General features: G+C 49.9%; 1 protein-coding gene across 1 annotated transcript in view; it reads left to right on the top strand.

Annotated features, from left to right (window-relative positions):
* The window catches only part of fuss (SKI family transcriptional corepressor fussel), a 29,227-nt gene extending 17,500 nt beyond the window's left edge, over window positions 1–11,727 (top strand). The window contains exons 6-7 of the mRNA XM_025306248.1: window positions 6,855–6,984; window positions 9,741–11,727. Of these exons, the coding sequence (XP_025162033.1) occupies window positions 6,855–6,984; window positions 9,741–9,841 (231 nt within the window). The 3' untranslated portion in view covers window positions 9,842–11,727. The remainder of the gene's footprint in view (window positions 1–6,854; window positions 6,985–9,740) is intronic.
* The last annotated feature ends 5,489 nt before the right edge of the window (window positions 11,728–17,216 follow it).

Genomic DNA, 17,216 nt, shown 5'->3' with positions numbered 1-17,216 from the left:
CACAGCAAGCGATTCTATCGGGAGTTTAAATGAGTGGATTACGGCGGGAGCTTGTGATCAGACCGCTATGAAATCGCGTCGATTCTCACCAGCATCGGGATCGGTGGCATCAGTCCGTAAAAAGGAAAAACCGTCGATAATGCCCGAAGGATCGGGAGCGGGAGTAACTTTCAGGTCGCGCGAGCGCACGCTCGAGAGCCCGCACTCATGCCGTCGGACACGTAACGCTCTTCCGGACTAAATCCGGCATTATCGAGAGTATAATCAATTTCCCAACATAATACCGAAACGCGGGGGTGGGCGGGCGGGGGCCGTGAGCTCGAGCGAGGCCGGCCGACCGGAAGCGATTCGACTAACACGATTGCGTATTAACTTCGCGCACCACGTGTGCTTTCCAATCCGTTCGACTTCGCAATCGCGTTCGCATCTATCCACTCGCCCTTCCCTCTCCTCTCCTCTCCTTCCACTATCCATGCAAACCCTTTCGGAATCACACACTCGCGCATTCTTCCACTTTTCGAGTGTACACGGTGTCCTTCATGCTGCTATCGTACCTAGTTCACCGACCGCGTTCGCGAATCCTGCAAGACCCACCCCTTCAATCTTTATTCTCTTTGCACGAAATATACAATATATTAAACTACTGGCGAGAATGCATCGAATTATGCGAGGCAAGTTGTTCCAAGACAAAAGTTCACGTTGTAATTTGACGAACACACACATACGCACCACCCACTCATGACAAACGAAAGGACGAAGTTGTGAAATCACTGTCGCGAAATTCTCTCGTATCGCAGACTAGATGAAAGAGAGAGAGGGAGAGAGAGAGAGAGAGAGAGAGAGAGAGAGAGAGAGAGAGAGAGAGAGAGAGAGAGAGAGAGAGACAGAGAGGGAGAGAAAAAGAAATAAAGGAAAACAGAGAATAATCGCATCGGACGCAGCTCAGTACCGCAGTTCGGTCCCATAGTCTCAATGTACGACCGGGTCGAAAGTTTCGCCGTTAACGTAAAAGCGTCGTGCACCGGGCTGTCGAAAGGACGGGGTGATGGCGGTGAACGTAGAGAAAGAGAGAAAGAGACCGAGACACAGACAAAGAGGGTGGAGGGGCGCCGCCCGCGCGCTGCACGCTACGATTGTTTCGCCGTAATCCTTTATTGGATCAACGGGGCTGGAAACAATCGAGCGCGCCATAACGCGAGGATGGGCAGACGACCGCGTCGGTCGTTCGTCGCGTTCGTTCGGCCGGTCGGTCGGTCGGCCGGTTCGTTCTCTCGGCGGACTTTTCGGTCCACCGGATGGTACCGGATGCGGCGCCGCGCCTCCTCGGTTCCCGCGGCCGGCGTCGCTAGATAAGCGACGGGGGTGGCACCCGATGATGGGGAAGAGGGTCGGGGATTTCTACCTACTTTGCCGGGTGAACGGAGTTACAAATGGGAGAACACGGAACTCATCCGCAAGCGGGAGGAAATTCTCCTCCGGGCGTTCCGCTTCTTCTCTCTGTCCTCTTTCATCTTCTCTCTCTCTCTCTCTCTCTCTCTCTTTCTCTCTCTCTCCCCCTTCCCCCCCCTCTCTCTCTCTCTCTCTGTCTTTCTCCTTCGCTTCCTCCTTCCTATCCTGCCCTGTCTGTCTGCGTTTTCCTCTCTAGGCATCTTCCCCGCTCCTTCCCGCTCGTTAACCTAACCGACCTCTCTGCCATTATTTTTCCTCATTCGGTTGTTACGTCACGTTTGTCGTTCCCCTGCCTCCATCAGTTCCGCCTTCTCCCCCTGTGTACGCGTTGTTTTATTTATCCGCGATCGCAGAGGTAATTTGCGCGAGCGCACAAGGTTCTCGCTTGTCCTACCTCTGTTCTCTCGCTGCATCCTCCGAGTCCGTACAAAATTCTCCTAGGAGCTCACCCGCCCCCTGAGTTGAGTTTTGCGGAAAACGCGCGATAAATTTGATTTTATTCCGTCCGACATCCCGCCACCTTCCTTGCGGCCCCTCGCGCGTGGCTTTCACGCCCGGTAATCTGCCGTTGATTCGATGTTCCCGTTACACGTACGCCGTACCGACTATTCTCGCGTTTCCACGCTACGAGCTCGCTGCTGGCATTCGTACACGTCACGTGCCGGCGATATAATAACGAGGTGGGTAACATAACGAGGCTTACATGCCTCGAATTCGCCCCGGTCGGCTCTCTCCGCGCCCGATTCGCGTCCGATTTTGTGTCCTCCTCTTACCTCTCCTCTCCTTCCTTTTCTCTCTTTCTTCATAATTCTCCACCGTCTTCTTCTTTATCTCCGATAATTCGTCTGCCGAAGGATACCCCCGGGGATACCGCCGCGCCGCGGGCACGAACAGAAACACCCCCGCCTACTTCGCTCCTGCGACTATGTCCGCCCGAAGACGGTGTCGTCTTCGACGCGATATTTAAGTGGATCGAGAGCGGCGAAGAGAAGCGAAATGTTGCGCGAATAAAGTACACGGCACGTGAAGAAAATCGTTGTAAATGCCGGAAATAAATTTCCCCGTCGCTTGCGGCGGTCGCGCCATTCTTCTCGTTTGGCGACACAATCGAATCATTCCATGTGTTTCCCCGACGGAGTTCTCCGTCGGGAGTGCAGCGCGGAGCTTGGAGGAGACTCGGCTATCGCGCGCGCTCGCTTTCCTCGCTTAATTTTTCATATCGCGATCACGAGGGGGCACACGCACGCCGGCAGCAGGAGCCTGTAAATCTTCCGACGAGCCTCTTCGTTTCGCCGCTTTTAATTCGTTCGGGAGCATACGGGGGTTAAGGATCCGCGGCTCGTCGTGGCGAATCGATCCTCCACGAGAACAGATTCGCCAACCGGCACCGCGATCATCCCTCCCCGTGTACACACACGGAGGTTGCATGGATATCACGGGGAACATATGTGCCGACCCCCAGGATACGCAACGCGGCCGTCGACTTCACAGGATACATATCGCGCGGGCCACCTGCTACGCAGCGAGCGTTCTACTCGAGGTTTATATCGAGGATTCGTTTCGCTTCCCCGCTCGAAAAATCGTTAATTGTGTGATCTCGGATGGCTATTCGCTTCGGCGAAGGCCACTTTCGTCGAAGCAACGAAAAGAATCCGTCCGCCGATCGGCGAAAAAACAATGCGGCAAGAGGGGCCGTGTATTCTTCGGAATCACGCCTGTCGAACAAAAGTCACCCTCCGTAACGTTTTACTTCGTCGAATTACTTCACAATGGACAACGCGACCCCTTTCGACCCGTTCTCTCCCCCTCGCGCTTTTCTCTCTCCTCCCGTACACAAAACATAATTATCTGAAATCCCAAACAGCATGAAAATTTGATCGCCGCTCCCTTCCTCCTCGCCCTTCCCCGTCGCCGACAGACGCGGCCCATTAAAACACATCGGGCGACGATTAATGTTTACGTAACGAAGGGCAACGCAGATCCCCGCTTTTAAATTTCTTCCTGAAATTCTTTTGAATTTCGCGACCCTCCCACCAACGAGACGAGATTCCGTCGAGCGATAGCGCTTTCGTACCGTTTGCGTCACGCTAAGCTTTGCCCCTCGAATGTCGTTCCTCCTCATTATCTCTCTCTCTCTCTCTCTCTCTCTCTCTCTCTCTCTCTCTCTCTCTCTCTCTCTCCCCCCTCCCTCCCTCCCTCCCTCTCTCCCTCTCCCCTCCCCCTCCCTCCCTCTCTCTCTCCCTCCCTCTCTCTCCCTCCCTCCCTCCCTCCCTCTCTCCCTCCCTCACTCTCTCTCTTTCCTTCTCTACCTTTTCGTTTCCCTCTCTCTCTCTCTCTCTCTCTTGGAATAATTCGTCGAAATTCTCTTGAATCAAAGCTTATCACGTTACAACGCAACGAGAGGAGTTTGTTACGCGACGTAGCCGTGTTAACAAGAGTAACACGCGCATGAAAAGGGCACGATGCTATCTTATCGGCACACTCGGAAATAAATACCTTACTTGCTTCGCTTTGTATCCGTGCACGCACACGTGGGTGTGTACATGTGTGTGTGTGTGTGTGTGTGCGAAGGGAGTCCCACCCACACGCGCAATAATATCCGATGGAAAATTACGCGGAGCGGGCGCGCGTGTGACTCTCGATTTCTGTGTCTCCGCGCGAACCTCCTTACGTGCTGCGCTTTCCGCTGTTTTGTAAGCGGCACGATAAAAGTTGATCGCGTGCCCTCGTATGAGAAAGAGACACACGTATGCATGCACGCATATCGAGAAAGAGAGGAAAAAGGAGATACAGGGCCCGCTACTTTAACGCGTGAGCACGTCCCTTTAAACGCACTCCGGCTCGTCGCGCACACACACGTCGAGGTAATCGCCGAGAGAGATGCACGAGCCGCGATAGGAACCGCCTCGAAACGGCAGTTAAAGTCGATTGTACCGTGACATCAGTGCTGGCTGGGCGGCATGAAATATTTACACTACCGTGACGATTACCACGTCACGTAAGCGCGGACGAGAGAGAGCGACGATGATTACATTTACCTTTGCCGGCCGCGGGAGAGGGCGCGGGAAAACGGGAGAGAGAATCGTTCGCTGCCATCAGTTAACAATGTCCGTTACATCGGCGAGATATTAGCGTCGCCGTGCGAGTCGCGAGGCGCAGCTCGTCGTCACGTCGGGAAATCCACGGGAAAATTCTCGACGAAATTCCACGACGTACGCTCGCGTTCGTTCGGCTCGACAGCGACGTGGCAACCCCTTTAATCGCGCCGATTCCGGCGATTCCAGATCGAGTTCCAGACGACAGCAGTCTGTGCTTCGCCTTCAGTCTGTGCGTTTCCCTCGCGATCTCTTCTCCAATTAAGTCATGGCTTTCGTCACAACGCGATTAGCGTACGTTATTGTTGAATTTATCACACGTACGTACGTGTTTTGCTACCAATTCGATTTCAGCAACATGTCCGTATGTCCGAAAGAGAGAGGGGGCAGAGACTTCTGATATTCGAAATACATTTTCTCATCTTCATTAAATATGGCGCAGCATAGCTAGTTCGAGAAATTTCGTCTCGAAGAGTCCCGCGCAAATAAATGCAAAGCGTTTATTTGCGCGATCAACTTCTTCTTCCATCGTATTTTCCTCTCGCGGACGTCGGGCGCGACGGGCGCGCGCGGCGATTACGAACCGCTCCGTTTTCCCGGAGGATAGGCAGGAGCGGGAAGGAGCGGGTAACTCGTGCAAAGCGTGTATAACTTATATGAAGTTGACGTCGTGGCGAGTGCACGACGGGTGCTAGACGCTCGTCGTTTCCTATTCCGTAACGCGTTTAGCCTAACGAGTACCGGCGTGCGTGTTATTATGCGGCAAGCACGGCCGCGCACAGTGGTATCGTTAAAAATGCATCCTCGCGTGTTCCTTCCCGCCTCCACGCTTCCTGTCCTTTTTTCACGCCTGCCCGCCCGGACGCACGCACGGTGAGCACACAAGCACAAAATCGGTGAGCCGCGACATATGCTGATTTTTAAATAACGTCCCTCGCCCGACCCAGAGGTGACCCGCGGCGAATCGCTGTAAACAACATCACGGCTGCGAGGACGCTCGCGCCGTGAAAATTCGCGCTTAGTGCGCGCGCGTGCGCGCGCGCGAAAGAGCGACGTTCTCGCGTAAGCTGATCGTCGCGTTGTTACAGTTGCTGCTTGACATTCTCGCGGCTCGTAGATTTGTCCTCCTCCGAGAGGGTCGATCCCCGAGCTCCACTCCGAGCGCGGCGATCGCAGCGAAAAGTCAGGCGGAATCTCATAGTACGTTCATAGTAATACTAAATATCGCGCGTATAACGAGCGACGCCGTTTCCGGGGCTCCCCGGGGGCCGGTAATCTCCCTTCCTTGGACATTAAAACGGTAAACGCGCGATTCCGTGACTTTTTAATCGTCCAACCAGGTCAGCGCGGCCGACGAAGCGACCGCTCGTTCCGTTTCCGCTCGTGCGAGCGAGTCAAGTCGAGTCGAGTCGAGTCGAGTCGAATCGAGTGAATAATTCACCTCGATCGATCGCTCGCTCGCTCGCTCGCTCGCTCGCTCGTTGGCCGGCCGGCCAGCACGCTCGGCGGAATTAATTTAAGTAATTTGACGATCGCTATCGACGGAAGCATTAAATAAAGCACCGTGTCCCGCTTTGGGCGAACCGCGCGTTTAGATTGTTACATAGATCGGCGGGTCGCCCTCGCGCTCGCCGCGCTCGCCGCGTTCTTCCCGCGGCCATCGTTGCATACCTGAGTGGTTGATCAGGATGAGTGGGTCGTCATCCATTTCCACGGCTGTCATTACGTCAAGGAGCCGCGACATATCGCGGCTGTTTGCCAACGACCTGTCTCGCTCCCGTTACGTCCGCTCGCTTGCGCGACCTGTCACGCGCCACGAAAATGACGATTCCCGCTGTTTTCAGACGAGCGCTTTCGCGACGACTTAAGCGCCGACGATATTATTGTATCACGGGTCAGCCTCTCTCGTCTCGCCCCGTTTCGTCACGCGCGTCACGAGCTCATGGCTGACCAAAGGTCGACTGAACTCCTTAACGTCGAACGCAGGGCACGCATCGCGCCGCGAAAAGGAAGCGGGAAGAAGTAACATATAGGACGGTTTTGTGAAAAGTCATCATTTCCCCTCTCCCCTTCCTCCCGCGGGAATTCGAGCAGCGGAAAGATCTGCCGAAATAAAAACTTGCCGGAATTTTAGAAGCACGCAATTGTTCCGCAAAGTTCCAACGCCGGAAGTAATACAAAGCGCTCTTCAAGTTCGAAACTATCATCGAAATGTTATCGCGGTTATCGCCGTTAATTGGACGGTGTAACGAGAACGCAACTAACAGCGATTTCACTCGGCACTCACACACAACTGAATATTCGTTACAGGAGCGGGAGGCGGAGAAGATCGCGGAGGAAGCCGCGGCTCTGCGCGACGTGAAGACGGAACTGCCGCCTGCAAGAAGTCCGGAGAGCTGGCACGGCAACCCTTATTATCGACATCTCAATGTTCTCAAGGGTGAGCGAGAGATATCGCGCGAGTTAGCCTGTAGACGAAGAGAGCGATCGATGACGAGAAACCTCGTCGTCGGATCGAAGCGCCGCGAATAGCACAAAGGGCTCAAAGCACACTGCTGACGAAGCCGAGTCGATAATTAATCCCATTAAAAAGTCCTCGCGACTCGAAGAAATCCTTGAATTCTCTCCTTCCCTTTCTCTCTTCCTCTCTTAAAACTTCGCGTCACGGCTGAAGACGGAGTGTCGCGCGCTTGCCAGCTCAGAGCGAGCTGGATGAAACAATTCCTGACATTTTCCGGCGCAGGGAGGACGACGCTGTCGCTCGAGACGTCGTTTGGAGCGACGTTTTTTTCGCGATGTCGTTTGGGTGCAGCCTCTCCTCGAGTCGTTATCGAAATGGGAAATCGTCTTGAGAACAACACTTCCGCGATTGCAGCTTCACGCTGCCGCGAAATTTCACGCGCTATTTTGCGCTCGTCTGCGAGAGTCAAGTTTAAAGCGACGGCTGACAACACTCGTCCTGACTCGTTCCGCTGATATTAGTAATTAATTAGTAACCGCCATGGATCAAGCGGAGAAGATCGGAGTTCCAATTAATTAGAGTAATTAGTCGCGACCGGAGTGTTAAATGGAAACGGAGGGTTGCCTTGATATCAGGCCGGGGAGGGATGGATCTTTCAGGCTGTAATAACGCGGAAATGGTTTGCGGGTGGCCTCGACCAGCCAAGGGGCGTGATTTTCGCCGACGCTTGCGCGTACCCTGTCTCCACGCTGGCCGACGTCGAGTTCCGTCGTCGTGACTCGCGAACGCGCCATACGACACGATGCGACGCGTCACCGTGTGTGCATGCGTGCGTGTGTGCGCGTACGTTTGGTATGTGTGTGTGTGTGTGTGTGTGTGTGTGTGTCCGTCGTGTTTTCTTCTAATTTCCATTAACGGCAGCCGACGCGGCGAGTGGCTATTACTCAGCAGGCGGATAGATACGGACGGGATAAATTAAAGATCGTTCCTACATATATTAACGTTAATTAAAAAACGCTTCCCGACTGATGAATTCTCAGAATTTTCGTCAACCGCGTCGACGTCGAATTTGACTTGATCGAATGAATTAGCCGCTGAAGCCGCTCGCGAGGGATTGCGCTCGTCGAGAATGACGAGCGCAACGATGCGACAAGGAAAAAACACGTCAATTAGAAAATATTTCATGAATGATAAATCCTCCGAATTTTCGTCGGCGTGTTTTCCCGGTCTCCGCGGACTCCGGCGAGGCGGACTTCTCGAGTGAGCGAATTTTTCGCTGGAACGTGTTCGCGAAGTATTCTCCACGTTGATAACGACGAGCACGGCGCGCGATGATACGACACGTACGAGTACGGGGAGAAAACACGTCAATTAGAAAATATTTTATGAATAATAAATCCTCCGAATTTTCGTCGGCGTGTTTGCCCGGTCTCCGCGGACTCCGACGAGGCGGACTTCTCGAGTGAGCGATTTTTTCGCTGGAACGTGCTCGCGAAGTATTCTCCTCGTTGATAACGACAAGCACGATACGCGGCGACACACATGTAAGCACAGAGAGCACGCTCGCAAATACAGCGCGCGTATTCAGCACACGAGACGCTCGCACCCGAGTAACCCTTATACGCATATCCACGCATATACACACCTACTACACACACACGCGTAGGCACGAATATCACCCGGTATATCGATGGCTCCGTCCATTCAACGCGAGCGTAAGCCGAAAATAACGAGATAGGTGCTGCATCGGCGCGATGAATACGAATACAGGATCATTGGCGGTGAACGCCAGGCACTTTGACTAACGTACAGCCCTCGGAAAAAGAGTCGTTTTCCCGACCTCCTTCTTTCCCGTCCTCTCGTTCCGCGGGGGCGAAGCGATCGCGCGATCCTTTCAGACGGACTCTTTTGAGTCGTCCTCGCGCGCGAGAGATCGAGGTCCCCCGTCTCCCGATTCAGTGAAACGACGCGTTCGCGAGTTAAACGGACAGAGAGACTAATTAGCACGTGTCCGTTTTCGTTTCGTCAGTTTTATTTTTTGCCTTGGTAAAATGTCGAACGCGCGACTGCCTAGCTGATAGCTTCTCTGACCATTGGCTTCCGCCCTCTTGAAATTTCTTGAAGTGGAACTCACTCAAAGTGAGTAGAGCGAAGTATCCGCTCTGAGTCATCGAGAGTGAACGAAGCCGAATTCAAACCGAAGAGCGACTTCGATGATAAAGGAAGCATGTACTGTCGATTACAGAGCAAGGAGGTTGTACTAATATTCCATAAAACCGTATTGAAACCAAGTGCATGCGTGCTTCTTTCAGTATTTCATATATGTCATCGCGCTCCGCTGCGCTCGCAGGAGTAATTTCACTCTGATCGATTGAAACGTTCGCTCGCACGTGGAGCAAAAATCCCAGCCGAGCATCAGGAGATCGGAAAATCAGAATCAGCTCGAGAATCAGCTCCAGTGAGGACTCTGCTCCTCGCGATTCGGAGTGACGGTATTTTCGTAATCTCGTCGAATGAATTTTCTCGCTCTCGTTCTCGAGTGAGACCTCACACTCCGAGAAATTTAGAGAGAGTATTTACGCTCGAGATTACGCGGGATTCGGCGAGAGCGAGTTCGCGACACGCGAGAAAAATGACGACACCTGGCAGTGGATTAATTTTACACGCATAAAGAGACGCGCGCTCGGCGCGCGGCTAGCTCGACTCCGCTAATTACCGGACGATAATTATTGCAGGAAACGAGCCGGCAGCGGAAAGGGCGGGTTCCGATTGCTCGGCTTGTCGTCCACGTATGTTTTACGGCCAAGTCCACAGTCCGTCCGCGCCGACCAATTAATCGAGCTGGCTGGATTAATCGACACGCAGCGCAGCGCAGCAGCAGCGCATGAGGAGGACACATTTAATCCGTATCGTTCCGTAAGCTTGCGACACGTCCGTTGCCTTTCGTCGCACATTCGTCGATCTTTCTTTGTCTGCGAATCCAAGGCTTCAGCGCAACGATGGTCTCGCCCGATTTTCTAAGGACTCGAGGAGCGAGCTCCTCCCGGCTTCGACGAGACTTTTTTCGAGGAATCCAGCGCAAATTGACTTACCCGATCGGCCGATCGAGCTGAAACCGAGAGAGTCGAATCAATCGAACCTGATGTATAAGCACCGATCTGTAGTTGTAAAGCCCATGTCCGCAGAATGCTGATCTGTCACTAGCGAATGTTAGGAAATGTTTCGTCTCGCGCGTTCCCGACGCACTGGCTAACAAAGCGGACCTCATCACATCCTACATCCGGGTCGTCGTCGAGAGTGGCGGATTTCTCCGGCATCTCGAGCAGTGGATCTTAGTTTTAGCGAACGTGTCTCGTCTTTGCGTGCGCGGCCGCGCGAGCGAGCGAGCGAGCGAGCGAGCGAGCGAGTGAGCGATCGATCATCAGCTCGAATCGAACGGTGCTCGGCGAGAAGAATCTTGGCGAATGTAGAACGAGCGGCTCGGCGAAGTCACGTATTACGTCGACGCAGGAGGAAGGTCACGTCGATATTTGCGATTCCGGAGATCCCGTCGCGCGAATTCGCTGCTCATCCGCTTTCCGCATTACGTCGATTGTTGTCATTTTCTAGCGGACTACTCGCGGCGCGGTGCGAGCGGACGGACGAGCGCGGACAGACGAAAACGCTTGTCGCTATCTCGCGGGAACGCACGATTCGCGTTTCCGATTGTTTTCTCCGGCGTGGAAAACAGACGAGGAACTGTCTGTACTCCTCCTGTTCCTGAACATCGCGTTTCTCGGCTCCCATTTCCTTCTTGGGTCGACTTCGCGCGATGCGACAGAAACCAGTATTCGGGGAACCAGTATCGGTCGCGAATGTTGGGCCGATATAAACATTCGCGCACGCAAAAATCAAGGAATAATTAGAAAATTCAATTGTGGCGAACGCCACATTGGCGCCAACGTGGCGTCGACGTGCGCTTGCCACATCGCGTGGTGCCGGTTTTAACTCTTCCCAGCGCGATCATCGTGACAATGAACGAACGAGTGACAGTTCTGAGAAACAAAGGTCCTTGTCTCAAAACGCGTTTGATTCGTTCATTATCACATCGACCCCCCGACCTTTCGCTCCGTGTAATAAACCAGGTCAGCGAAAAGCATCGCGGCAACTGTGTCACCGAGCAAGCTGGAGAGAGTTAATGAGACAGACTGGCGAGACACGCGTCGTGCTTGCGAGCATTATCTAGATACCTGTTCGCGATGACTCCCGATGCACTCCCGATAATCGGTGCACCAGGAGCGACGCGCGATCGACACGCGTCCGTGACGAACTTGATATATTATGCGCCGACTCGCAGCGATTTCACCGAGAGATTCGGTCGCGACACCGCCACCGTCACCGTCGTGGTCGCCGCGCCGCAATCGCGATTCGCCAGCAGCCAGTGTAGCTTAGGATCGACGGTCATTTATCGCGAGGACGATACACAGTGCAATTATACTTAATTACGTCGCGTAATCGAATTAGACCAGGAATTATACAGAGGAGACACGACGACGAGAGTCGAAGTAGGACGAGCGGATCCTTCGCGCGCCTCACGTCGTATTGCCGCAGCACTGTAAGTACCGCCGCTAGAGTAGAGCAACAACACCGACAAGAGTTGCATCATACTGAACATACTGTAGACGACAGCATGTGTGAAAACAAAAATTACGAGTGTAATCCAAGTTCTAATAAAATCTTGATCGCTGGAAAGATACCTTGCGTCGGTAAAATCACCCCCGTCGTCCCGTTGAACTCGTGTGTGGGCCGGTTGCTCCAACTTCTTGGTAAGTTAACTGATAGTTAAAGCATATGTTTATCATTGTTTCTCTTTCGATTTGAGCAAAGACAGACACATGATGATGACTGTCAGTTAACTTACCAAGGACTTGGAACAACTTGCCCTGTGAAGGTCAATCAACGAAGGGGAACTATTCATCCACCTGCGCCGATATATCGGAGTCGACTTATATCTTCAGATTAACATCGATTTCATCGCGTGAGTCGTATTTCGATTCAAAAAATTCCGGAAAAATTCCAAAAAAAGGAATCATATTAATTAAGAGTCCGTGCAACGGAATAAGAATGATTTTCCTTTCGAAAGTATCGCGAAGGACTCGCATCGGCACAACGCGAAGGAGTTGTGCATCAACTCGGTGATCAAGACCGGGGTACGTTATCAGCGGCGCGACATTGTCGCAGACCCCGCACGTGTCTGGGAGGAACAAATCTTTTTCAATTACTGGAGGAAACTGCCGTGCGGTAGGATGTGCCGCGCGATGTAATCCCGCTCGTCGCTTATACATCCCGGCCGGCGGAAAATCCTTGGGGAACCCTCCCGAGTGGTACGTAAGGACGCTCCAGTGAACAAAAACCCTTAACTGATACAGCCCTGCGGTCCCCGGGCGGTCGTCAGCAGAATTTCGGATTTCGACCACACACATGGTACTCTTACGCTCTCGAGAGTATCGTTCTCGCGAACGAACGGATATGTCTTTCCCGACGCATGATCGACGAGTAAGTTGCAAGCCCGGTGAAGACAAGGTCGGGGCGGAAGACGCGAGTCACGTGATAGATAATAATTGCAATAAATCACGTGATATTTCAACTATCCTTGATTTACGTCAGCTTACATCAGCCGAAATTGCCCTTCATTTGGTTGAACAAAGAAAGGAGTTTCCGTATCTCGTAGTCTCGCTTGAGAAAGAAATTATGCTTGATGCAATAGGAGACGAAACATCAACGTTGATAATGGTGAAGGGGCGAGGGGGACAAGGCGGGTGGGGTTGCGGCAAGAGGGTGTCAATAATGGACGCCCGTAGGAGAAACATCGTCTGCGTCTAATGTTCCGGCAAATTGGTTTCGCGAATGTAGCGTCGGCCGCCTCCCGAGAGGAATCTGCAAGTACGAGCGGGATTTCTCGTTGCGCCGATTTTTTTCCCGTAAGTACGTCACGTCTCGACGATACCGGGTATATACATCTATGCGCTTCATCGGAATCGAGTTCCGCGGGTCGCTAGCCAAGCCCGTAACCGAAGGAATTTATAAGGAGTGGAAAGTGAATGTAACATGTATAGCTGAAAGCGCGGAGTATTCCTTCGTGAATTATAGTAAGTCAAAAGGTTCGACGTAAGGATACCGAAATACTATAGTCGCATCGAGATATTTTGTCACTCCACCAACTAATAAAATAATAGAAGAAGAAAAATATGCATGCACATAATATATACGACATATGTAATAAAAGATATGTAACAGCATATAAATGTTACTAAGCTCAGCATTAAAATACATAAACGTGCAATCAGAGTCCGGGAGAAGGAGAGGGAAAAGAGAGAGAGAGAGAGAGAGAGAGAGAGAGAGAGAGAGAGAGAGAGAGAAGAGGGATTGTCCAAGAGCATTGTGAATCGATTCGTTCCGCGCACTTCTGCGCGTTCCCATCCCGCGCGAAGGTCGTGTATAACGAGCCACGATTTAAATACGCGCTCCAATCGTCCACAATGGAGACGTCGGGGCGCGTATTTAAAGAAACATTTTAATTGCAGGTCGTAAGCCGCTTACGTGTCCCCTTTCTCATACGTTAATAAAAAACAGCCCTACCCGTGTATTTTAAGAAAGCGGCCGAGCTGCTCACATTGTGAGCTCAGCGCGGCAAGTAATTCGACCTGTTTCGCCTGGCCAAAAATTGCGCTCGGTTCCCTTCGCTTCGAGCATAAGGGAGGAATAACTATTTTCTAATTTGTCTTCGATTTACGATCGGCGTGCAATGCGATCGCCAAGAACTCCCTGTTAGCGCATTGTTTCGACAGGGTTTCAATAATCGGCCGGGAGATATTCCTCCAGCAAGAAATATCATTTTTCCATCGGTTGCGATCTCCACGTCCCAACCCTCCATACTAAAGAACTATGCGCTCTCTTTCTCTCTCTCTCTCTCTCTCTCTCTCTCTCTCTCTCCCTCCCATCCTAACCTCCCGTGGGGCATCGATTTAAGTTTTCTGTGGTAACCGTCGTGGCTGTCGACGGGCCGGCTGTGAAGAAGGAACGTATAAAGAAGCGGCGCCTCTGTAATTGGGCATCAAAAGACGATATTTCGCCGTGTTCGCGCCGACGAATGACGGAACGGGGAAAGAGAAGTGGCAAGATTCGCAGTGCAGGCTCGCTCTGGTGGACCGGTCGGATACCACATAACTGAACGACGGGGCGGGGGAGGGGGGGCCGGCTCTTTACGAGGGTTGGTTCTACCCCGAATGATGATGGTATGCCTTGTTACCGCGGCCACGACGCCGAGAAGAGAATCGCGCTCCCCCGGGTAATATCGCATACAATTATGTCCACAGAAGAGAAGACACACATGCATTATAGATGCGGGGTTGTCCCCACCCCTGTCTCGATATACATACCGCCCCCGGTAAATCATGTCACAAGGTTGGTTAACTCTGCAAATGATCTGAGGCGTTATACGCCTCGTCGGCCTTCCAATCTTTCTCTTGTTATTTGTTTCTCGGTTTCACGCTTAGATATTTTACAATATTAACACTTTCACGAATGTTTTAATATTTTTTGTGAATAGGTTTAGAGAATCGAGCATATCCGTGGAAAAATATAAAAGTTCCTTCTCATATATTATGCTCCGGACACTATATAACGCGCTTTCGCGTATTGTTATTTACTCTTCCTTGTCAGAAATCGATGCGATTCACGTTGTGATATGCGCGTAACTTGACGTTTTGAAAGTATTAAAAATGTACTTCTTATTTTGCCTGCGTATATACCGGACAACATCTCATTGGCTTACGTAGCTTACGCTGTGAGTTGGTTGCTTGCATTCGATATTTTGTTGAAACGCTTGGAGTTGCAAGTTCTCTCGAGATTATTACGAACGATGTTTCAACATGTGTTGACAGTATTGATAATGTGTAACTCACATATATGTGAGTTACACATCATCATATACATATTCATATACATATTCATTAGCGTCAATATATTTATATCAGATGGATATAAACAAAGTATTTCAAAAGTTTGATTTAGAAAGCGGTCTTAGCAAGAGAATAATTTTTTAATTTTACTATGAAAAATTAGAAAATTGATAGAAACCCAACTATTTTTCAAGATAAGTAAAGATTTTGAGAATAAATGTTTTACCATTTGTCGGTAACTTATTGATGCACATGCATCCTTCTTAAGGTAATGTTGCTAATGCTTATTTCCACTACAAACGTAACATATTCCTACTTTATCCTGTATTCCGTTTTCCAGAAATTGAAAAGAAAAAACTTTCCTGACTTGTTGTGAGCATTCAGCGTAAACATAAAACGGTCTTAAATACAGGGTACGTTTCGTTGCATCCACATGCGTTTCATTGATGCATATAGTTTGCATCATAGACATAGTATATCTAGACTGCGCGTTCTCCCAAATTTCAAGAGTGGGGGTACAACTCTCGGAGAAAAGGAAACACTCTGTTTTTACTGTTCGTTCTCTCTCGCACAGTCCTGGTGGAAGGGAAATAGGAGCGGTGGTTACTGTACAGCAACTGTCTCCCCTATACCCCTTCCATCGGGACTGTGCGAGAGAGAACGAACAGTAAAAACAGAGCGCTTCCTTCTCTCCGAGAATTACCTCTCCACTCCTCGAACACGCAGTCTAGATAGGGCGAGAGCATAGACTTCTGCATAACGCATGATACACAACGCATAAGAGAATAAACCAATTGTTTTCTTCATTTCCCTCCTCAGGACAGAAATGAAGAACTCTGATTTGTTGATTCTTTTATGCGTTGTGTATTATGCGTTATGCAGAAGTCTGTGCTCTTGCCCTATGTCTATGGTTTACATAGAGAATCGTTCTGTTTCACTTAATGCGCGCATCGGGAGGTGTTCAATTGGACACTGCACGATTAGACACAGCCAACCGGTGCAAAGCTTTCTCTAGTGAGTTACTAGGTCCAACCAATCGTTGAGTCTGTTTTCTGGTGCTGCGCTGCTAATAAGTTAAAGTGAGAAAACATACACTTGTCTCACTTTAACTTACTGCAAAGCAGTTCAACAGGAAACAGACCCGTTATATTTTGTATCAAATTACCTTCCGCGCGCATCAGCGAGTATCGATAGCGTAGAGAATTCCCTAGGTCCCCACTACTTCTCCGCACCAACGTGCATCGTATTGCCACAGCTCAGTGAAATGCTTGATACGAAGATGATGCATACGCAATAAATACGAAAAAAAATATTATTTATATTAAAAAGTCTCTACGGGTGATTCAGCAACCATCAACACAGAATACGTTAATTCCGATTCGATATTTATTGATACGATATCTTCTATTTCATCTTCTTCGCTGTCACTGGTACAGGTAATATCCAAACTTTTTTATCGTTTATAACATTACTCATAGCATTCATTTTTTATTTGCATCAAACTCATGAATGCATGAAAAACTGTTCGGCATATCATGGACATTAACGAACGCTATCAATGTCAGCAATTGTCACAATTGAATGCGATTTATGCGTTCAATGTGTGAAACAAAAGGCACTCATATACTGTGGATGTTATTAAGCTGGTTTTCAGTCGATATATAAATTAATATAAATACCGGGCATAATTGAAGAGAGAAAAGATCAGCATTCAGTGGCTACTTTCAGAAAACACGATATTAACGATCATTATTACTAATGTGTTATTCTATCTATTGTTATATGTCTAATGAACGCCGAAGATAAAAGACACGTTAGCGCTAATAGCGTGCTTCCCGAACACGTTCAATAACTATTACTTTTGATTTATATATATATTCTGAGTCTCTATCAAAATAATTTAAAAATGTAATCTAATCACAGATAAAATTTACTAAGAGCTTACTAAACGTTAGCGTTATATTGAACGCAGTCGATATAACAATCAGCTCAAAATGTCATTCAATGAAACTTCCTTTTAATAAAAGATAGTAATATTAACATTCCGCGACACCCAATGTTAAATATCAATAGAGAGTGTGATACTTATGATTATGCAATTTGTGACATCGATAAGATATAAGAAAAATGCTAAAATAATGTTACTATATAAACAACTCAAAATCAGTATGTATGTATATATGTTGAATACATATGTGTTATATAACATAGTAACGCTGCTATGCTTATTAAATGTTAAAGTGCATTCATGCAATCTTGTTTCAAATAATA

Source organism: Harpegnathos saltator, unplaced genomic scaffold (assembly GCF_003227715.2).
Source record: "Harpegnathos saltator strain DR-91 unplaced genomic scaffold, Hsal_v8.6 scaffold772, whole genome shotgun sequence".
Taxonomy (NCBI): domain Eukaryota; kingdom Metazoa; phylum Arthropoda; class Insecta; order Hymenoptera; family Formicidae; genus Harpegnathos; species Harpegnathos saltator.
Note: the sequence above shows the minus strand (reverse complement) of the source record. Positions and strands in the feature narration are given on the sequence as shown.